The 23,882-nt window shown below is 38.0% G+C and overlaps 1 protein-coding gene across 3 annotated transcripts in view; it reads left to right on the forward strand.

The window, feature by feature from the left end:
* LOC114353926 (uncharacterized) overlaps positions 1 to 23,239 on the forward strand; it is a 42,735-nt gene extending 19,496 nt beyond the window's left edge. For 2 of the 3 annotated variants that reach the window (XM_028306110.1, XM_028306112.1), the window contains 4 exons: positions 16,002 to 16,166; positions 18,248 to 18,339; positions 19,505 to 19,652; positions 20,796 to 23,239. In XM_028306110.1, the coding sequence (XP_028161911.1) occupies positions 16,002 to 16,166; positions 18,248 to 18,339; positions 19,505 to 19,652; positions 20,796 to 21,073 (683 nt within the window). In that variant the 3' untranslated portion in view covers positions 21,074 to 23,239. Of the gene's footprint in view, positions 1 to 16,001; positions 16,167 to 16,804; positions 16,869 to 18,247; positions 18,340 to 19,504; positions 19,653 to 20,795 lie in introns of all 3 variants that reach the window. The other variant, XM_028306111.1, reaches the window with a different exon arrangement.
* The last annotated feature ends 643 nt before the right edge of the window (positions 23,240 to 23,882 follow it).

Here is a 23,882-nt window from a genome sequence, read left to right on the forward strand (position 1 = left end):
TAATTAAATATAGCTAAAGTTTATGTCTAATTTTATACTTGGAAATTTAGCATATACATTAAAGCATGACCGAAATCATCAACATATCCTATTTTGTAAAAGTCAGGCTCTTTTGAAGAAAATTATGAATTGAAAAATTAAAGGAATTTTGGAAATTATAAGTTAACCTAGCGTTACTGTTAATCCTAGAGACTGGCTCTGCCTCTGGACTGAACCATAGGTTAGTATACAATTTTATAAATCGAAATAACCAAATTATTTGAATGTGTGCCATAAAAATAATCGCGATCATCAACTAAGAATATAATACTGGTCTTAGAAATGTAATCGTGACCTAACTCACGAATCACATAAATGTGATACCTAAATTATTGCTTGCACATCCTTGCGAGAAATCATAACGCTACAAACACATATAAAAACATAACGCATTTGCAATTTGCATATTATTATTAAACCAACAGGTAGGACCTTGCATGACTCTCAGTGTACTTCATTAGCACTTAACATATTTGACACTAACATGTTTTGTAGATTCGCGTGTAAAAAAATTAATTTCGACAGTCGTCCACATTTAACGGTTTAAGGGTAAGTTGTAGTAGGTTGTAAGCGTTCCTGTTGACTTTGCGTTATCTCTCTCACCTGACAGGTGAAAGAAAAGGACAACGCGATCCAGACTGGCGTTAGCATGCCGTTGTTATGATGTCATCGTTGGTTTGAGGCTGCAGCATGTCTGTTATTTCGACAGAAATTTAAAATGTTCTTAAAAAGTTTGTGGCAGACAAATGTAATAAAAGTGTTTATGCTGATTTAAGTGACAAGTAAAGTTTTAGTTAAAACGTCAGTGTGCGCATACGCAACCACAATCTACTGTCTCTATATTTTAAATATTGAGGGCTGAGTATGAAGATAGATTCTTATTTAATAACTAAATCCCTCTTAGCCTAGACCATCGATTTTTCGTCGGCCGATAGTTTAGTCGGGCAGTTGATCAGTATGGGCATGTATGGAAGTGCGCACATTACACCAATTTGATTTGGCAGATTCTTCATACTAAAGAAAATCGGGCCCAACTATTGGCCAACTAAAAATCGCTGGTCTGCGCCTAGTCTTAGAATAGCAATCAGACATGCGTATTAGCTGTATTACATATTTTAATAAGTCGCGAGTTTTATTAATGCTTAACGGTAATGAAACATTTATAAAGTAGGTTTAGCGAAATATCTTCGTTCACATCCATAATGAGGTTTCTAATGAAACCAGTATCGGGAGATATTCAAGTTTCACTACTTACTTTGATGACATGGGTGTTTTTATGCCGGACTCTAGTATGCACTTCCTGTGGCTGGATCTAACTGTGTACTTTACTGGATTACTGATTTCATAATGATGCTGCACCACAGCCTACTTACAAATATTATCTTTATTCACCTCTGCAAAAATATTTAGTGGCTATACTAAACCAAAAAATGTTTTCACAAACTTTGTCATCAAGACAAGTTTAATCTTCTTTGCCGTCTTTAAATTCTTTACTTGATTTCTGAATCAGATATTTGCATATATCCACGTCTTTTAAGTTCATTGACATGACCCCAGAATCTCCATTACATTTTTGGTAGCTCTCTTGAAATGAAATCTTACTTTAATTGCACATCTACCCATGTTTTACAAATAAATGATTTGATTTGATTTAATTTTTAATTCTGGTCATATTTTAAAACATCAACCCCTATCAATGTAAATAAATAGAATTCATTGGGGAGGCTTATGTTGAGCAGTGGACATCTTGAATTGCTGGTGATCAACCTCTCGGAAGATCATATGCAGTAAAAAAGAGAATATACAATAAAAGCCAAAAATATCAAAATCATAAAAAATTAAGCCTTGTATGTTGTATCCGACACCTAACTCATAAAGTGTGAAACCGGGTGTTAAGCCCACACAAAGGTGTAAGTAATTCAACAATATAAATAAACCAGTACCGTTTCTTCTTTTGTTTCGAATTTGATCGTTTTTTGTTTTGTTTTGATAAGCGGCTTTCCCTCAACACTATATGGCTGGCTTCTTCAAACTTGATGCGTTAAGAGCAGAATTCTGCAATACGAATAAACTAGTACAGCGTTACTGTCAGTTCAAAAGGACGTATGTCAAATCCAAACTTTAAAATTATACATTTTTTTGTGTCTCCTGTACCTCTAGCATGAACAAATTTCGTCTTCGAATCGTTTGCGTATTCGACAAAATTCGATACTCAACCTTCCAATTAAACGATAACGTGACAATTTTGATTCTCAAAATAAGTTTCGTTCAACCATTTCTCATACTTAGTTCACTTTACGACACGTTCACAAGGGCGCTGTTGTAGTTTTCGTACTAAATCTTTTGATGGCGATTCGAGCACGCAAACGATATAAACTCGAAAGTTTTTCGTGCTAGCCGTACTGAAAACCCACTGGTTTATCATACATCCTTTTGAACTGACAGCGACGACAGATTCTTCTATTTGGATTTAGATCTTTTTTATTAATTTCGTTTTATAAGCTACTTTCTCTTATTAGTTTTAGAGTTTGTCCAGATGATGCTTTTTGACTCGCGCGATTGTGAGATACAAGCTAGACTTAACTAGAGGTTCATACATTCTGTCCACATACTCGCGCGTTTTCTAAAGGCGTCATCTGGACAAGCTCTTTGACCTCATCCATCAAGCTTGAGGCGGGTGTCCAAAAGCAGAATATTCTGCAATACAAAAATATCTGTACCGTTTCTTCTTTTGTTTCGAATTTGATCGTTTTTTTTTTTGTCTTGATAAGCTGCTTTGCCTTAACACTTTAGGGCTAGCCTCATTAACCGTGATGCGTGCGTCAGTATCCACAGTCCGCCGGCGCGTTGATAACGAGACGTGTTAAGTAATTACTTCGGACTTAGTGTCCCGCCGGTCGCTCCGGAATGCGATCGTTTACGGGAATTTTCCTATGACTATACATAAATATAGTAATGTGGACAATTCCACAGTGAGCAGTGACGAAGAAATCAGTTCGGTTGTGCAAAGGTAATAACAGCTGTTGTTAAGAGGTATCTGAATAGTGCTATTGTTTGATTAATGCTTGAATTCTAATAAGATATTGCAGAACTGGCCCAACTGGCCAGCCTATGGAGTGTAGGCTTAATCCTCTATTTGCCAGACAGTAGAAGTAATAGTTTTAGTAGTAGAGATTAGTAGTAGTTTTTACTTTACGGTAAACTGTAATGGAGATTTAATGATGATGGTGGTGATGATGCTGATTGCAGAATCAACTCAGTGCTATCTCTCCTAAATGATAAATATGTAGTTATTTTAAAGTTAATTGTTTATGGAAATTCAGTCGGATTTCCTGAAATTAAAGCAAATAGAACTCCTCTTTAATACTCTCGTAATTGCTAATTCTTGATGCACAGGATTCTATTAACCGCTAATTAATCTCCTTTGGTATATTTATGGAAATAGAGCTTGAACTGTCCCAGATTTAACTAAGTTTGTCACATCATACGGTCGTAGACCATATTATATCAATATAAGGTAGTTTTATAGTTCTGTAAATTGTTCGTTCTTCTGGCTTGAACAAACGACTGATCATCAAGCTAAATACAGCACCTTTAGTAGTTGTAATAGGTACTAATTTGCAACATAAATAGTCTGATCGTTATATACGTTGCCTTATATACCAAGACGTGTGATTCGAAAGTACTCACGACAATGCCCGAGAGTCGTGATCTGTTCTCGCACGCGCCAGTTTAGCTACAGATTAAAGATCCAAATTCGCGAAACACGGCTCTAATATACAGGGTGTACTGAATAAAGCAACAGTCTTTGATGCTACGTTATAAGTACTAAAATAGCCTATAACGTCTTTAACTTAACACCTTAAAGTTTTTGTCACAAATTCGATTTTAACTTCCTGCGACCTTAACTTCGAACTTTTATGTTCTTCTGATTAATTTCGTTGCGGGTCCAATGACAGTTAACATTCCCTCGGGACCTTCACTGGTTGGGTTCTTATTGGCGGTCAAGCTGTAGATCCTGGCTACACAGGAGTTACAGCGGTGGGAACGAGAGGTGGGAATAGTCCCGTTAAATTCGATTTTGTTAGAGTTGTTGATGTCAGTAACTGATTATGTAGTATCGAATACTGTTCCATTTTATTATACACCCTGTATGTGTGATGTTTAATGTGCTAATTCAGTTCCTCTGCCATTTCAACTGGAAAATGTTAACATTAGTGATGTAGAGACCCACAGTAGTGTTAAATCCGCATGGATTACCGTCTCTTAAGGTACGTCTTAAGCATGTAATTAAACTTCTTAGCACGAAATTTTACTGAAAGCAAATACGAGGTACTTACGAAATCTCTTAAAAAATATCGTTTAAAATAAAAATTCTCCACAGTGACTTTAAAAGCATTAAAATTCACGGCCTTAATTTACAATATTGAGAAACTTTCTTTTAAAAGTAAAAGTCGCTATTGTCATATGGTTATACTAATTCATGAGTGGCATTCTCAGTAACCAAACGTCAAGTAGCCACGTAATGCTCAAACAATTCCATTGTGCTTCAATGCACTTGTATAACGCATTGTTTTACAGCATGTCAAGTTACACACGGCTGCATCTTCTGTGGTTGTAATAGATGCTATATTGAAACAAAAATGTATAGGTTGATGTACTAGATAACATCCTTACACTGCTACCGCGGCGCAGTCGTCCGTGAGACTAGATGAGGCTCCAATGAAGCTAGTACTCAATGGTTTTGCTATGAATGATAGATTGAGTTTTATAGCTTATGATGAATATAGCTTTCTCTCACTTTTTAATGGGTTAATTTCGCACTTGATATAAGAAAGCAAAACTGCCATTGGACGTTAACCATCAACAGCTTGATGATTAACGTCCTGACACAACGTACAGCCAAAACTTTTGACGTTTGTTAAAGTTAAAGATAGATGGTGTAACCCAGCCTTAGTCTACTAACGTCGTAAAGTTACTAAAAATATCAGAAGGACATCAGTAATTTATACTTGCCCTGATCATCAAGTCTGCGAACTATATCATTTACAGCAATTTCAACTCTCATGCATTCGATACATCTCTTTCTTTGTTATCGGGTTCTCATGCAAAATCGAATTATATTTAGCTTTTATAATTATGTGCATTCTACTTTTTATTGGTACACATTTGTGTACAATATGCAATGCAAATGTTTTATCTATACAAATCGCCAAATTCATTAGTTTCATTGGAAATTTCGGTTGAAAAGTAAATTCGTATTTTCAGTAATTGTGACAAGGTCAAAAACGTCCCATGTGACTGATAGGCAGGCACGGCAATTAGTATAGCCGAGCCCATTATGTGTTTTGTTAGGATTATGTTAGTAGACAATGACAATAAATATAAGTACCTACATAATTTATATAAACTGTAACTCACCGGGGTTGCGGGTGTCTATGGGCGGCAGTAATCACTTATCATTAGGCGATCCGTCTGCTCGTTTATGTCCAGTCCCAAAAAAACATAGGTACTATGCTTCAACATTGATTGATCCATTTGTACTGTGGAACTGGAAACGACCAAGGATTTTATTAGATCAAGATCGTTAATTTGTAATACGAGTAAAACGTTTCTTTTCTGTAATTTAAGTAGGTCTAAATAAGATTATTAAGGTTAAAATTTAAAATGTGCCTATCCTTGTGCCAGATGTTTTAGTTCTCAAGAATTATCATGGTGAAGGCCATGATAATTACCGTTATTTGAAAGAAAACTACAAAAAAAAACATTAATTGTTAACAATCACAGCTATCGTCTGGTCACTCGGCCAAGAAACTACTTTATCAACTTAAGATATTTATGCCCTAATTATAAAACAGAAAACACATTATCTCATGGTGCAAAATTGTTTCCACAAATATATTTGCTACTGATGGGGCTCGAACCGGTAACTGATAATCCATAGCGTGAAGAGCTAGACCGGACGATCATCAATTAGTGTCATTTGGCAGCTATACTTTAGCGATGGTGAAAAACATGGTGAAAAATTGACCATATTTCTCAAAGATACATTTGCTACTAGCGGCACTGGAACCTGAGAGCTGCTTTATAGTTAACGTGCGAACACCTATACCGGACGGTCGTCAATTAATATTGTGTCATTTGTAACCTTATCTGTATTAAATGCTTTAGCGATGAACAATATAAAAACGTCACGTCACGTCATCTGCGACTGCATTCGACGTGCATCACATATTTAATTTGATAACCGCACAAAAGGCTGGCAGGTGTTCAATTGGGTTAAAGTTACATTACATAAACACGGGACTATTCCCACCACTCGTTTCCACCGCTGCAACTCCTGTGTAGCCAGGATCTACAGCTTGACCGCCAATAAAAACCCAACCAGTGAAGGTCAAGTTTGTCCTGGGGGAAAGCTAAACTGTCATTGGACCCGCAACGAAATTAATCAGAAGAACATAGGAGGAGTTCGAAGTTAAGGTTCGACTTCCCTTCATTGCAAAGCGGATGACAGGTGACAAACAAAGGTTTAATAACCTTTATGAAAATATTAGTTTGCATTAGTTTGCTTCCATATTTCGCTACTACCGAATTCTGCCTTCTGGAAAAAAGCCTCCATGAATTTCTACTAAGACCGGCCCTGCGCTGCCCGCATCCAGGTGCTTCTAGCGACCTTTACCAGTAGGCCTAGGATGTGCACAGTGATAAACCTTTTATCGCGCTATTTTATCGATTTTACGCGATAAGCCCATACGTTTGTCATCTAAGATCATCGATAAGATTTTATCACGGCGCGCATCTTCGGCGTTTTGACTGGGAATCCCGACTCTACGTTTTCTGGTCCTTGGTTGACTCTTCTGTCCCAACCACCATCAGTTGCGAGCTATTCATCATCATTTGAGTCATATCAGGTCATCCACTGATGAACATATACCTATGTGCCCACAGACAGTATGGCTCATTAACATTCTAAAAATCCGCTCTATGTACTAGATAGGGATGCCATGATGCGCTTGATATGCTAACATAATATCTTGTCTGATATATTTGATTTAGTTTAAGAGAAATAAGAATAACCTTATACTTGGTACAGTTACTAATGTCATATTTCTGTAGTAAATATTTATCAATAGGAATTTCCACTGCCATAAAATTTATGTCATGGCTTACAAAAATACAAACAACAGGAGCCAATAACACCTTTAGGTTTTCCTCATACAAGTTGCTAGTACTTGAGGTAAACACGAATGAAATATGAGTCAGTTTTATCCATTGGACAATAACTAAGTTTATTAAGCAATAATGAACCTTACTGCAGTTGCAGTTACTGCATCTGCATTACCTTGATTAGACCTTAATAAAAAGCACGCAAAAGTATTTCCACATCATTATNGTCATTATGATAATCCGAATAATCCTTAGGTTAATGAATTTGTCATTTTAGTATGACGATAAAATAAACGTTTAATCACTATAATACTACTTATATAATTTTCCTAGTTTGTTTGATTTTTATTTATGTGCAATCTTAGAAAATTTAATTCCTCTTATGGCAATGGCAATACATTTTATTTATTTATTTAAAACTTATATGCACATAGAACGGTGTACATAAGGCGGACTTAATGCCTTTCGGCATTTTATTATTTTGTTATCCCTAACTTGAGACATTAATAGCTCCCCATTCAAACGTTCATCATTTTAAACGAGTACTTACATCTATTTCTATCATTAAAAAAATCAAAGCTGTTTAAATGGTTTACCTACTCGAAACACTGCAAGAATAGACCAAACTTCCCCAGTTACTTTCAGATGTAGCTACTATATTTCTGCTGGGTCGGATTATTTTCAGGAAAGAAAAATACAAATATAATTTAGCGATATCATAAAATCTACGTTTGCAATCCGCAACAAGGTCAGGAGAGCCCATACGGACAAGATACAATGTAATGACATCATTTTACTGCATTGTCGTTTCAAATTGCCTGCAGAGTAGTAAACATTTGTCATTTCAGCACGACTGGACGGCTTTTGCAATGTAACATGCAATATTGTTTACTGAAACAACGGCAGTATAATAGGCCGGTATGTACTGGCTATTGTAGTCTAACTTGACACTGGCACTTATGTAGTTGTTAATACTAATAAGTAGATACAATTTTGCAACAATCATCATCATCATTTCAGTCACAGGGACGTCCACTGCTAAACATAGGCCTCCCCCGATGATTTCCAGTTGGTTGGTAGCGGCCTGCATCCTGCGCCTTCCTTCCTACCTTTATGAAANGCCTGGATGTGAGCGGCGCAGGACCGGTCTTTGTGGAAATCCTTGGGGGAGGCCTTTGTCCAGCAGTGGATGTCTTTCGGCTGAAACGAACGAACAGCCCTGGGCTATGACTCGCTCTGGAGCAAGCCCCCGGTCCTGGAGAGTANAAGATACAATGTAATGACATCATTTTACTGCATTGTCGTTTCAAATTGCCTGCAGAGTAGTAAACATTTGTCATTTCAGCACGACTGGACGGCTTTTGCAATGTAACATGCAATATTGTTTACTGAAACAACGGCAGTATAATAGGCCGGTATGTACTGGCTATTGTAGTCTAACTTGACACTGGCACTTATGTAGTTGTTAATACTAATAGATACAATTTTGCAACAATCATCATCATCATTTCAGTCACAGGGACGTCCACTGCTAAACATAGGCCTCCCCCGATGATTTCCAGTTGGTTGGTAGCGGCCTGCATCCTGCGCCTTCCTTCCTACCTTTATGAAATCGTCAGTCCACCTTGTAGTCTAATTTGATGTCAACTGTATTGACATTTCATTTTTTCATTTCATGCAAGCCGCTACCAATCGATCAACATGGAAAGTATTGGGGGAGGCCTATGTTCAGCAGTGGACGTCCTATGGCTGAAATGATGATGATGAAGAGGGTAAAACGGGATCCTACGCGTGGATCCCGAAGTCGCAGGCGGCCGCTAGTTTGAAATAATGTTTTGTTGTCAACTATATGGCCACTTTGGGTGTCACGCTCACGAACTATACAGCTGCTGTACAGCGAATCATACACCGATTTCGGAACCAGTTCTTAGCATATGGAGATCGGAGAACGCCCACGCGTTTTACTAGTAACACGCGTGCTAATAACATAATATATTAACATTTTCTCTTTGAAACTTATTATACCTTTTAACCTGCGGATGCGCGTGCGCTGGGAATGGTTTGACTCTTTAATTAAAGAGAGAGAATTACCTTTAGTACTAAATTGGGGCCCTGCATCTCTTACAATTTTTATCTTACTAAATTAAAAGGAAGACACTATTTCTGTATATTGCAGCGTTCTCGAAATTTGAGAATGATGCGGATAAAAAAAAACGTTATTTACATTCGGAATGATACCCTATTTAATACTGTAGTTTCTTGATCCTCTAAAAACTGATCTGTTTCCAATATTTCCAATTTCAACAAAGGCGATTGATTTGATTACACAACTGCACCAAATAACGACCAAATAAACCATGATACGATTCTTTAAGTCTAGACGTTTGAATAACCTAAAAATTAGTAAGTAAATTAAATGCAAAGATACACGGTTAATGACATTAGAACATAAGGCTGCGCGCATAGACTACTTACTCGGACCCACGCGGATTTTTCCCATTTTCCCCCTTTGAGCCCGCCACTAGGGTGGTTGATAGCACTAGTGAAGTTAGCGTTTACCACCTCAATGTTTAATGTCGGTTGTTTATTTTGTGACTAGCTTTCGCCCGCGTACTTGAGTATCGGTCTGTCATAGAAATACTCGAGCACGTCCCACTTTGAAACCTAAAATTAGGGATTGTTGGTGAAAACGGGCATTAGTGTCTGTTGTGTATAGAGCCTTAGACAGAACAATTAATCAGGTGGGCGGAATATTCTGCCAAAGATTAGGTATAATGATAGTCTAAGCGCGACTGGAGTGTACTTAATTTAAACGATAAAATCCACATCTTAATCGTTCATTATGTCCTACTAACTATGAGAGAGAGACTTCGTTATTTCGTTCGTTTCAGCCAAATGACGTCAAAGGCCTCCCCCAAGGTTTTCCACAATGCACGGTCCTGCGTTGCCCGCATCCAGGCTCTTCCCGCGACCTTTACCAGATCGTTGGTCCGTCTAGTAGGAGGAGAGAGAGAGACTAAAAAAATGTATAAATATGAATGAGAAAATGCCTTTTTGTTGCTTAAAGAGCGCTAAATAAATAACTCTGTATTTAAAAGCAGTTGTATTTTAAATAAAATATCTTCTTTTATATCCTTGTGATTGTGTCAAAGAAACCTATTCTCCACTTTTCACTTCGTCACGTGACGTCAGATATCGCAACAAATTGCACCGTTACCAATATAATGCAGACACTGCAGTGCAAAATTAAGTGCAACATCGCTCGATGCCAGAAAAGTGTGATTCACCGCACCGCTAGACGTGCAAAAATGCTGTCTGTCGTTTCCACTATGCAGATTACAGTTCGATGATTTTTTCTATTTAATGCCCGATTGGCACGTAACGGTGGTCTTGATTGTCACGGCTGGTTTGAGATGATCAGTCTTAATAATCTTGATTTCTAGTAGTTTTACAAATTCAGCCGTGAAATGGTATATTTAACCTTAAAAGTTGGTTAATTAATAATCAAGTTTTCATTAGACGTAAGTTTCGTCCCATTTCGTTTTTCCCTTGTCACATAACGAAATAACTTTTGACCATTAAAACGTAGAATGAGAATTAAAATGTAAAAAACTCAACTTTCGTATGCATTAAGCAACTCTTGGCATTTTGTAAAAACATTATACAAATCAAACGAAACAGAGATTAAACGTAAAGTAATAGGATATAATTTATGGTAAATACCTGCGGTAATACGCTTGTTGGTAGAGTTGACGTCGAAAATTATTTTACCGTTTGTGTCTACATAAACGACACGAAATTAATAAAGAATGACATCGAATTTTAAATCATGTGAAACTGATAAAAACTTTCACATGTTTGTTTGTTTACAAGACATAATAATGTTATGAATTAATTTTTGAAAACATTCGTATGTTGACAACACATTAGACTAACGCCCGTATACACAAACATTAGTCTTAGTTTCCCCTAGATGTCATAAAAGGGAATTGAGAGACGTAATGCGAAGATCAGGCATTCTCATCCCGTCTGGACACTCCCCATGAGTGTGGGCTAAGTTTTCCGTTTGTCTCTGGGTAATTAAAGAAACTCCTGCTCCTCCAGTAGCCTGTAAGCCTACAATGCGCGCCGCGATAAGCTTTTATCGCCCCATTTTACAGATTACTAGCTGTGCCCGCGACTTCGTACGCGTGAAGACCCGTTTTCGCAACATTTTTCATTGTTGCTCTGCTCCTATTGATCGTAGCGTGATGTTGTATAGCCTATAGCCTTCCTCGATAAATGGGCTATCTAACACTGAAAGATTTTTTCAAACCGGACCAGTAGTTCCGGAGATTAACGCGTTCAAGTAAACAAACAAACAAACTCTTCAGTTTTATAATATTAGTATACTTAGATACGCGATAAGCCCATACGTTTGTCGTCTAAAGTCATCGATATGATTTTATCACGGCGCGCATCCTAGCCCGGCTTATGATGATGATGATACACGTATGACGATAAAACGTTACATCTGTATTAATAATATTATGACGGATTAAGTGACATTTAAACTAAAATAGTAAATTAAAATCTACTAATATTATAAATGCGAAAGTAACTCTGTCTGTCTGTCTCGCTTTCACGCCTAAACCACTGAACCGATCTTGATGTTTGGCATAGAGATAGTTTGAGTCCCGGGAAAGGACATAGGATAGTTTTTATCCCGGTGTTTGAAACAGGGACGCGCGCGATAAAGTTTTTCTGTGACAGACAAAATTCCACGCGGGCGAAGCCGAGGGCGGAAAGCTAGTCTTATATAAGTGACATTTATTGCATGAAACATTAGAATGCGCACATTGTATTAATAAATTAACAGTGATAATAATTGGCAAAACTGTTTTTAATAAAATTCACCTTGTGCAGGGTCGTTTTATTGTTAATTAATTGTTAACCTCAGCTGTCAGTTAGTTCATCATGACATGGTGAGTCATAAATTAGCAAAGGTACTTATAATATTACTAGTAGTTACATACCTACATTAATTCTATAAATCAATTCATTACGTGTAATAATATGAAGTATTCTATTAACTTATCGTTAAAGTTAGGTGGTGCAACTTAGCCACAATGTTAATTTGTTATCTAGTCTTAAGAGTATAAGCTCTGCTTACTTTGGCATACTTGGAACTACAATTATTAATAATTGCAGAGTGCATGCATCTTTCAATGCCAAGCCATTTGCATTGTATTATAGCGTGATAGTTGTTTTATAATGTCCATCTATTGTCGCGTTTAGAGTTCCTTAGCAAGTGAGAAACTTTCGTTTTCGCTTTTTAGCGTGAGAAGTGTTGTAAAAATCTTTTAATTTTTTGAGAAAACAATTTCACAGGCTTTAGCTTATGAATAAACAATCGCCAAATATCTTAGGTTAATTAAGATAATTATAAACTACTGTAAGTTAGCTTTTTATAGGCCATAAAACAAATAACGTCTCTTTAGAAAATTTAGGTACTCTGCGACTAACTTACCATTTACAGGTTGGGTTTTGTTGACATTCAACTAGCCTGTGGCCCACTCTTCTCAGAGATGCATGCTAAAAGAAGTGACCAAAGGAAAAGTACTATGTGATAATCCATCTGGAGTCAGCACACAGCACCCATGCTGTGTACGCTCCCTAGAGCGTAGGCCAAATCCTCCATTGGCCTCTGGTAATATGCTTCTTTTTTATACAAGAATGCATGGTAAATTCAGTAAACTGCTCCTGAATCGAATGTACCTACNTTATAAGAAGCGACCAAAGAAGAAGTAGAATGTGATAATCCATCTGGGGCAACACACAGCACCCAAGATGTGTACGCTCCCCAGAGCGTAAGCCAAATCCTCCATTGGCCTCTGGTAATATGCTTCTGCAGTGGAGACTAACGCCCGTATTCACAAACATTACTATGAGGTCTCATAGTGTGCGTGGACGCACAGGGTGACACACGAACGTACGTTCGATTTGCTGCTTCACTTAAGCAAGCATCGATGGTGAATACGGGCGTAAACGACCTAATGATGACTATGATAAAAAATCTAGCTTCACAGGAGATAGTGGTAGGAAAGAGGTAGAAATAGTATCGAAAAAGTGCAAAATGACAAATACTGTAACCGGTGCAGTTTAAAAGTCAAATCGTGTAATACTTACGTCACGTGAACATACTATTTTGGAGTAGTAACTAGTAATGACGCAATCATTAGCCAAACTAGACAGCTATTAGCTCAAAGCGACCCGAATCATGTGAGGCCTTGGGATTCGACCTAAATATGCAAATGCCGCATTATCCTGCCTAATTACATGAGTACATAGACTTAGAACGTTGGCAAATGTTTTTAAAACTTTTCAGTACGGTTTCCATAGAAACAAGTGACTATCAGTGAGATTATCCAGGTGACTGAGTTTCTTCCGCCACTTCTTCTTAACACTAGCCGATATGGTGTCCTGCAGGCAAGGCAAAGCAATATTAGGACATCTTTAAGTGCATTAAATAGGGTCTACAACTCTACAACCTACATACCTACATAATAACTTCAAAATATTAACATTCTTCACTTCAACCGAAGTATAGCCAGATGACAGAAGACATTTTTTTTTTGCAAGAACAATGCAATACTAATAACAATAAATGGGGAAAATCATTAATTAAATGCAACTCTACATTAACACTTAAAAAGTAATTGAATGTGACTCATTAACCACGATTAACGTTATTAAAGCGCCTATTACAAAACATAATAAAAACTACATTAAATGTTTAAAACAATGGGGTTTTTGTGTCTCACGTCCACAGTCCTCGGTGTATGTGGTCGTTTGTGAAATGAGTAAGAGGCTACGAGGAAAGTTGCGTGATGTGCTTGTGACAAAGTCAGTCATATGGTGTCCAAACCGACAGTTGTACAGTCCACAGTAAATTTAAACTTTATCACTACAAAGCCGCATCTAACGCCCGTAGTCACAAACGATGCTTGCATANATTGCATAAGTGAAGCATCAAATCGAATGCACAGCGTTGAATAGAGCTCTATGATTGGTTCGTGTGTCACTCTGTGCGTGCACGCGCACTGTGAGACCTCATAGTATTGTTTGTGAATAGAACTGCAGTTAATAAAATACATACAGGAACTCAATTCTGAAATCCATCATAAATTGTGCAAGTGCATTGTGTGGTGAAACGTAAAAGGACTGCAGTGAAACTTTTCTATTGTTGGAAAAGAAAGGTGCGGTTTGTGAAATTTCATTTCATTGCCTAATTGTTATCGGTGTGGTGATTTTTCCTCTGTGCTCATCCATGCGTGCTAAACCCCAGGTTTCAAATTCATTGAAACGGAATAATGTTATTTATTTATATGAATTTGATTAGTTTACTGCATCGCTGTGAAAGAAAGCGACAAGTTCTGAAATTAAATTATATTAGTTTTATTTAAAGTCTGTGTGTTGCAAACAAATAGAACATAACATAATGAAATCAATATCGGCTAGCTTTTACCTGCGACTTCGTTCACGATTTATTTCCACAATCAGGTCTTCTTGGCCTGCATCATTACACATGATTTTGAAAAAGTTGCCTATGTGCTTATAAAAATCCGTTCAATAGTATTAGCGTGTTGGAGTAACAAACATAAATCTACACTAATATTATAAAGAGGAAAACTTTGTTTGTTTGTTTGTTTGTTTGTTTAGTTGTAATGAATAGGCTCAAAAAATACTGGACCATTTTTAAAAATTATTTCACCATTAGAAAGCTACATTATTCACGAGTAACATAGGCTAAATTTTATTTTGGAAAAAAATAGGATTCAGGGGTCGACGCGCGCGGTGCCGCGGGCGGAAAGCTAGTAAATAATAAATTCTTTATTTCCACCACAACATTACATTACAAACATATTCATCAATCCATCCATAATAATCATTAGCATCAATAAAATTAATTAAATAAAATTGCCAAGTTATATTACGCAGAATTTAAGTATTACTTATGCACGAGTTTCGTATACACGACATTTCTTTTTCTAATGAGGACGTGAACGCGTTAAAAATCACGTTACATAAGTTGGAGTACTAACAAGTTCAATTAACCTCAATTTAAACTCAGGTTGGAGGTGTTATGAATGATTTTGCTCACATATCCTCTGCGATATAATAAGATTACAACTGGCTGATATAATACGGCTAACTGTTAGATACGAACGATCTTGATCAGTGCATTGATGCACGTGGCTGATGGCAGTCAAGGTGAACAGTGCACTATGTAACATTTAATTACGTAACTACGTGTATAAGGTACATAAGTATACCTACTGTTATGTTGTATTGCATACCAGCTTACATTTCATGAACGTAAATTCTGATGGTGAACACTTGGTATTATAACGTCGGTCTTGAACTAAGAAATGCATCCTTTCTGAAGATGCCTTTTTGCTCCGATGCTAGTTCTTTTCAAAAGACGTTCAATGATTTCCACAACCATCGATCCGTGGTAGGAAGACTCAAGAACTTAACTACCTTAAAGGCCATCAGTTCTACGAGCCATATGCCTCACTGTTACTGAGGCCCAGTTTACACCAAAGCAAAGAAAATAAAAATACATCTTCTCTTGTTTGAATACCCAATCAGATTTCCGGACCGAAGCTGAGCAGAAAGGTGATTGGAAATAACGAAATCTGATTGGTATTCAAACACATCTCTCCTCACCCCTGTGGTACTTTGGTGGTCAGACTTTGGAAATTTTGGAAATGTAGACTGTCAAAATCTAAATGTAATCTTTTCTTTTCCAGCGGCAGTCCACATCGCTGGCGTGGTGGGTGCCATAGGCGTGTCAGTGCTGGGCGTCTACTGTATACTGTCGGTGCTTCAGCTGGCCATGATCTCGTCGAAGGAGCGCGTCGGCTTCAAGTACACGCACCTCATGATGATGAAGCTGGCGCTAGCACTGCTCGCCGGTGAGTTTTTTTTTTATCCACAACGAGGAAGCTCTTGGGCTGTCTCACCGATAGTAAGTGACGATCAGGCCGAAGGTGGAAGCGAGCTTCACCTGGAATCCTCAACCACGGAGGAACTGGTTACCTCTAACTGCCGGAACACAACAATGCTGTTAACATTGTTGTTATGGCGACAGACTTAGGTAAGATGTTGGTAGCTAGCCAGGCGGACTTAGAACAAGCCCTACCACCAACCAAACCGAACAGAAAAATCTGCCCTCACTGGGAATCGAATCCGGGACCTCTGCGTCTGAAGCAGGTGGTCTTACCACTAGACCACAGAGGCGGTTTTGCATCATCAGGTCTTCATTGCAGAAACACGTGACCCTCTCTTCTTCTTCTTCGTCGCTACTTGGCAAACCTCACAATCCGTCGCCATTCCTCCCGCACTGCAGCCTTTCTTGTGCACTCGTGGAGTGGACCATTGAGTGCGGTTTTGACCTGGTCAGTCTGAACCTAATCTGCTGGAAGCAAATTGATTTGCCACCAGCCCTAGGCTATCACTCGCTCTGGAGCAAGCTCCATCGGCCTCGAGGTAGTGGTGAATCTCACATGCTGCATACTATCCGAACTGTGTTCTGGCCATGATCTCGTCGAAGGAGCGCGTCGGCTTCAAGTACACGCACCTCATGATGATGAAGCTGGCGCTGGCGTTGCTCGCCGGTGAGTTTGCATCATCAGGTCTTCACTGCAGGAGCACGTGACCCTCTCTTCTTCTTTGTCGCTACACTCTTGCCAGAGTGGTCGTGGTCGTCACACCAAGTCAAGCACAAGGCAAGCGTCACAATCCGTCGCCATTCCTCCCGCACTGCAGCCTTTCTTGTGCACTCGTGGAGTGGACCATTGAGTGCGGTTTTGACTTGGTCAGTCCAGCGCATAGGCGACCTAATTTGCTGGAAGTAACTTGATTTGCCACCAGCCCTAGGGGCCGTCCATAAATTACGTCATCGATTTTTTCAGATTTTAGACCCCCCCCCCCCTACAATCATCNTAAAGAATGACATCGAATTTTAAATCATGTGAAACTGATAAAAACTTTCACATGTTTGTTTACAAGACATGATAATGTTAAGAATTTATTTTTGAAAACATTCGTGTGTTGACAACACATTATACGAACGCCCGTATACACAAACATTACTATGAGGTCTCACAGTGCGCGTAGCGCGGTCTCACAGTGGACGCACAGGGTGACACACGAACCAATCACAGAGCTCTATTCAACGCTGTGCTGCTTCACTTAAGCAAGCATCTAGTGATGGTCAACTCGAGTAANAGTGGTGAATCCCGCATGCTGCATGCCATGATCTCGTCAAAGGAGCGTTTACATCATCAGGTCTTCACTGCAGGAGCACGTGACCCTCTCTTCTTCTTCGTCGCTACACTCTTGCCAGAGTGGTCTTAGTCGTCACACCAGGACCGGCAAGCCTCACAATCCGTCGCCATTCCTCTCGCACTGCAGCCTTTCTTGTGCACTCGTGGAGTGGACCATTGAATGCGGTTTTGACCTGGTCAGTCCAGCACATGGGCGATCTCAGCCCTAGGCTATGACTCGCTCTGGAGCAAGCCCCCTGGGCCTGGAGAGTAGTGGAATCCCGCATTCTGTGTTCTGGCCATGATCTCGTCGAAGATACACGCACCTCATGATGATGAAACTATGAAATGAAACGCTGCACGCATCCAGGTGCTTGCCAGGTACCAGGAGTTTGAAGAGACCTAATCTTCACATAAGTATCCCCTAATCGCCTTTTGAGGACCCATTGTGCTCTTCCTGTGGATTTCGTAAAGTGGTCCTTTTCTACCACCACATGAACTCAGGGCTGTCAAAGCTTTATCTTTTATTTTATCCTTTGCAATTACCAGAGGTCCGTAACCCTTTGGTCGTAAAAAAGCTACTCAAAACAAACATTCACTCGTCGGCTAGTGATTCTGTATTTTGTCACCTAAGTCAAAAACAGTATTATTTTTAGTACCTTTTGTTTTCGCAATGGCTGGTATACAAGTAGAACTAATACTAAAGTAAATTATGTATAATGTTTCAGCATTGCTGTCGATAGCAGCAGCAGGCCTGTTTGCTGTCCAAGGCGATGACGGAGGTTACTATCTGAAGAGGGGCGAAGCTTTTTATGTTCAGGTATTACACTTTTACTGTCATATCTATACTTCTGTGCTTTCCGGTGATTTTCCACGCCTTTTACTGACAAATAGTCAACCCATTTAATTTTGTCTTTATCCGTTGCTTATATCTCATTCCTAAAAGGGTTAAAAACCTTTACAGTCATCAGTCTTCCGCAACGGAGGGAAGTGGATATTATTTTGGAATTCCTCCTATCATCATCATTTCAGCCATAGGACGTCCACTGCTGAACATAGGCCTCCCCCAATGACATCCACATCGCACGGTTGGTAGCGGCCTGCATCCAGCGCCTTCCTGCTACCTTTATCAGGTCGTCGGTCCACCTTGTGGGTGGACGTCCCACGCTGCGTATTCCGGTACGCGGCCTCCATTCCAGAACCTTGCTGCCTCATCGGCCGTCAGTTTTGCGTACTATGTGCCCTGCCCACTGCCACTTCAGCTTGCTGACGACGAACGACGGACGGATTCCTCCTATATGCTAATTAAATTCATTGCGGGTTCCAAGACAGTCAGCTATCCCCCGAGACTAATCAACCTTCACTGGTTGTCATTGGAGGCCAAGCTGTAGATCTTGGCTATACATGCGTATCACTGAGATATGATCATCATAATAATGGTGTAGGTATAGGTACGTATCGATATAGCGAGGCAAGGTTTGATGCACCACAAATATACATCACTAGCGGCCGCCCGCGACTTCGTACGCGGTTTAGATTTTTTCATACAAATGTTTTTTTCCCGCTAACTCCCGTTCCCGTGGGAATTTCGGGAATTCCTTTCTTAGTGCACCTCTACGGTACCTAAGCTACGTCCCTTCCAAATTTCAATTTCCTACGTTTAGCCGTTTAGGCTGTGCGTTGATCTGTCAGTCAGTCAGTCAGTTTCTCCTTTTATATATTTAGATATCGTGAGCAGCCTCGCAATGTCCTTACCTTCAGAATCATGCACGTTTTCACCATCAATCCCTAATTTTTAAGTGACATAACAGGAATTTTGTTTTCATAGGGGTCACTTAAAAATTAGGGATTGATGGTGGAAACGGGCATAAGACCACTTTCCAATATCTTCTTAGTTATGTCGTTGGCTTGAGTTGTAAAATGTTATTTATTTAATTAAATGCATATTAGGTGTGTTTCTTTAATTTCAATCTCTTACGTTGCAGATAGTGTGTATAGTAATCAACTCGCTGCTGTTCATAATGTCTTTATACGACGTGTTATTCTCGCGACGGGAGGGCGGCGATCCCACCAATCCTACGGGGGAGACGCACAGCACCACCATCAACAACCCCGGCTTCAAAGAAGGGAGAGGTGAGTTGAACAGTTAACTATACAGCCTATAGGTAGCGTAGCGAAAGTTGAGGCGATCACATATTGAACACACTACCAAACCCTGACCAAAATATGCAAATGTCAGTGCAGCGAGCAACTCTCGCTGCGCGACCTATACAGGGTGTTAGGTAAATGGGTATATGAGCCGACACTAGCCCATGTTAACATGGTCATATAAATGGTATGGTGAAGTCAGATATTTGATATCATCATTTTAATTTTCATACAAAATAAATTTTATAAAATCCGATTTGTATGAAAATTTAAATAATTAAAATGAAGATATCGATTTTCTGACTTCACCATACCATTTATATGACCATGTTTACATGGGCTAGTGTCGGCTCATATACCCATTTACCTAACACCCTGTAGATTCAACTTCGATAGAGGCAAATGTCGAATATAACGCGGCAGGACAATGTTCAATTTCTCGTTCAAAACACCGCAATGTCTTTTGGACCAATGTGTGTTGCCAGGGTCACCCAAAGGGCGATGGAGCTTGCCTATGCTTGGATTTTACCATGCGATCGAATCAGAAATATCCTTAGGAGAACCAAAGTAACCGACCATGGAGATTCCAGACGAAATCCGAACGTAAATATGTCGCGTCCGGATCCGTGCTAAGCACTTATCTGGTAACTGGTAGCCATAGAATCAAGCAGTCCTTATTTAACCTACTCGTATTATTCAACTTTGAATGGCATTCATATAAAAGGTTTTTTTTTTATTCTTTATTTGATTTGGGGCTTTTATCCACATGGATATGTCAGCCCCATTGTATCTTCACTTACAAACAACATAATAATATTATACTTAACTTAGAAACAAGTCAAAATAGGTACTATTTAGGTAGATTTACCTAAATTTAAGTATAAAAGGAGTCACTGTTCTGTTAAATAAGTGCTGCAATTCGGTGAATCAGATTTTTTCATTAGGTATGCAAACTTCGCCGATGGATAGTGTCCCGAACGAAGGCGTAGTGCAAGTTTGACGTAACTTCTACTTAGTTTAATATCGTCAAACCAAGGAGCGCGCATGGGTTCTCTTTGTAATTCCTTTGTCAGTAGATATTAAATCAAAGTGAAAAGTATATTAACTTTTAACTTCATTTTCTTACAGGGATATCGATGACAGACGCATCGGGCAAGCCGTACAGTTCGAACGGCCACGGCAGCGTGGGCTCAGTTAACACGACGGCGACTACGCTCACTGGTCTATCCGATGCCAGCACCATAACCCGTTCGCCGCTCCGCTCGTCGCTCAAGAAGCCACGCCCCCGGGAGGGTGAGCCGGGGCTCGGCATACACAACCCTGGTTACTCGGGCCACTCACCCCCACTCAACAGAAACGGCAGCCAAAAGAAAGTGCGCATACAAACACATAGCACCGAAGTGTAATAGTGCAGTGAAAGTGACTCTAAATCAGTGCGGACTGAACTTGGTTACAATCAGTGATTAAGCAGAAGTTTTGAAGACTTTGGAAGCATTTATGGTTTGAACGTCAATGAAAATTTTATTGGTATGTTTACTGTGGGTGAACGGACAGTTTTTTACTGCGGTGAAATCCTATGTTATGTAGGCAATTGGATCAAGTTTGTACGCAATGCGCTGATACTGAAATACATATAAAATTCAAAATATTTATGAAAGTACGATTGCCATGTGTGTAAGTATTTCAGTTTCATCGCCAATCAGTACAAACATGTTTGTTTTATAAAAGCCAATATTCTGCCAAACCATAGAAGGAATTTGTAAACGGTTTAATTACCTAAAAATTAACAAAATGTTACGATTTTTTTTTTATTTGTGATCATAAATGTTAAAATATGTAAAGAATGTGACCATTTATGTGAATTATTGAGTTACTCTACAATTAATGGCAAATTATTATTTTTACTGTGTTAACATTTTGTTTCCAATTAAAAATCGTAACCTTTAGGTATTTCTAACTTATTTCTGACACTGGTATTGTGAGACAGATCTTGTACTTTTGTTTAATTACAGTTTTAAAAAGATGACTAGTGCAATTTTGATGCCAGAGCATAGTCATATATCTATGTTTTTATATTGAAAAGACAGATTTTTAACTAGGATAATGTACATTTATAACTATGAATATCTACATATCTCACAATTATATTTTATATTTGACTTTATGAACTATTCTTTACAAATTATTTAAAATTATTTGCACATGAACAAAGTTCTTATTACATATTTTATTTAGTATACAACATAATTATACACATTGTATATAGATCAGCACAAAGTGTTGTATAAACTATATTTTATTGTTACGTCAAGCTTGTTGTATAAAATCACGCAATTTTAATTATGACTTATTTACATTACAGGTAGATACAAATTTAATTAGTTGCAATATAGTTATAAGATAAACTGATCTATTTTAGATAAGTATTGTAAATACACTTGGTATTATAAATCTAATTTAAAAAAGCCCACCAGACTTGTTGCAAGTCCGTCATTTAAAAATATCATAGTAGAATTATTATACCATATTTTGGTATGAACATTTCTGTTTCCATATTATATTTTATTAATTCATAGTCTTGTATAAACGGGACAAAATTGAATAAGAAAACAATTTAAATAACTACACTTCTCCTGTCAATTGGCACTCGGAAGGTGATTCTCACTATTTGTAAGTATGTATAATTGAGATATCTCAGATAAAATATATAAATGTGAAAATTTTCTCAATTTTTATACCTCTGGTATAGTGTGATACAGAAAGTAATGTGCCTTGCCTTGTGTACCCTAACCTTGTGCCTTATCCTATGCCTCCTTGGAATCTCTAAAAACCTTCTTATTCAGTTTATTTATGTTATACACTAGAAATACTTAGGTTATTATTATTTTTCAATCCGTCCAAACTCTGGTCTTAAGGTTATATTAAAAACCTTAAATTAGATATTTAAGTAGTTGTTTAAGAATAATATGGGATAATCACATTGTTATTATTGTTATATTTTGGCTCCGAGTAATGTTTTATCCTTTTTAAGAGTTTTATTCAAGTTTTAGTATTGAAGTAATAAAATTAATCATGTTCTATTGAACATTAACTATGCATAGTCTAAAATTCAGAAGACCCATAAAAATATTAACAATATTACGGTAATTCTTTGACAAGAGCATTACAAGAGTAATTTAAAAACATTGTATGTAACCAATGGAATGTAATATTCTATCTATACCATAGTCAAGAATATTGATGTATTTGATAAATGGCAAAACTATACACTGTACATAATCAATTAAGTCATAATTAACAAACTATTTATAATTAATTCTCAATTAGTTTCACCAATGCACGTAATATTAAATTTTACTGTGGTTATAAGAATATAATGTGTTATACATATAACACAATAGGTACATACCTACTACCATTTCTGTTATTTGATATAATTTTTTAAGTGATTTGAGAGACTACTCTTTGATCACATTGAAAAATTAAAATGAATCAAATTATATTAGGTAGATATCTCCGTCCGAATTGTTTCAAAATAGCAATATAAATTAATGATTGAATATTGTGTATGTGCATCATAAGTTTTGCTGAAATAAAGAAGTTTCAAAACACTTGTTTGCTTTTTTATTTGAGATCATGAGAGAGATTGGACTAATTTAAGACTTAAATCACAAAGTATGAACTATAAAACCGTGCACAGTGTAGTGATGAAACTTTTCTTGAAAAAATAATACGCAATAAAAAGCCATAGAGTTGGTTAATAACTCTATGTAAAAAGCACATCTTTATTAAATTGAATTCGGAGAATAGAAAAATTAAATGTCAAATACTAAAAGGAAGGAAATAAAGTGAAGTTAAGTTCTTGTCCGAGTCAAAAGTATAATTTCCCTGGGCCCCTGGGTCTTCTTTTCGACCATTGTAGTAACGAAACGAAAAAACTTAGAATGCAACGCACTGCACCGCTACACTCGGCCATTTCGTCCCAAGAGGCCATCGAATCGAGGCAGGACAGTACGTCGTTGTTGATCAGTTTCGCGACAAATCGCAAAAGTAGGTCCCTCCTTGGGTTTTTGCACAGGTTTTTGTTTACTAAAAAAAAAGTCAATTCCTTTGGACGGTTTTTTGCAGATAAACAGTGGATTAATTTTATTGTTTATTTACACAAATGTAGTGTCTGTAGGGGTAAACCCATGATTTAAATAGTAAATGCATAGG

This window comes from Ostrinia furnacalis, unplaced genomic scaffold (genome assembly GCF_004193835.3).
Source record: "Ostrinia furnacalis isolate ACB-3 unplaced genomic scaffold, ASM419383v2 OfSCF1862, whole genome shotgun sequence".
Taxonomy (NCBI): Eukaryota; Metazoa; Arthropoda; class Insecta; order Lepidoptera; family Crambidae; genus Ostrinia; species Ostrinia furnacalis.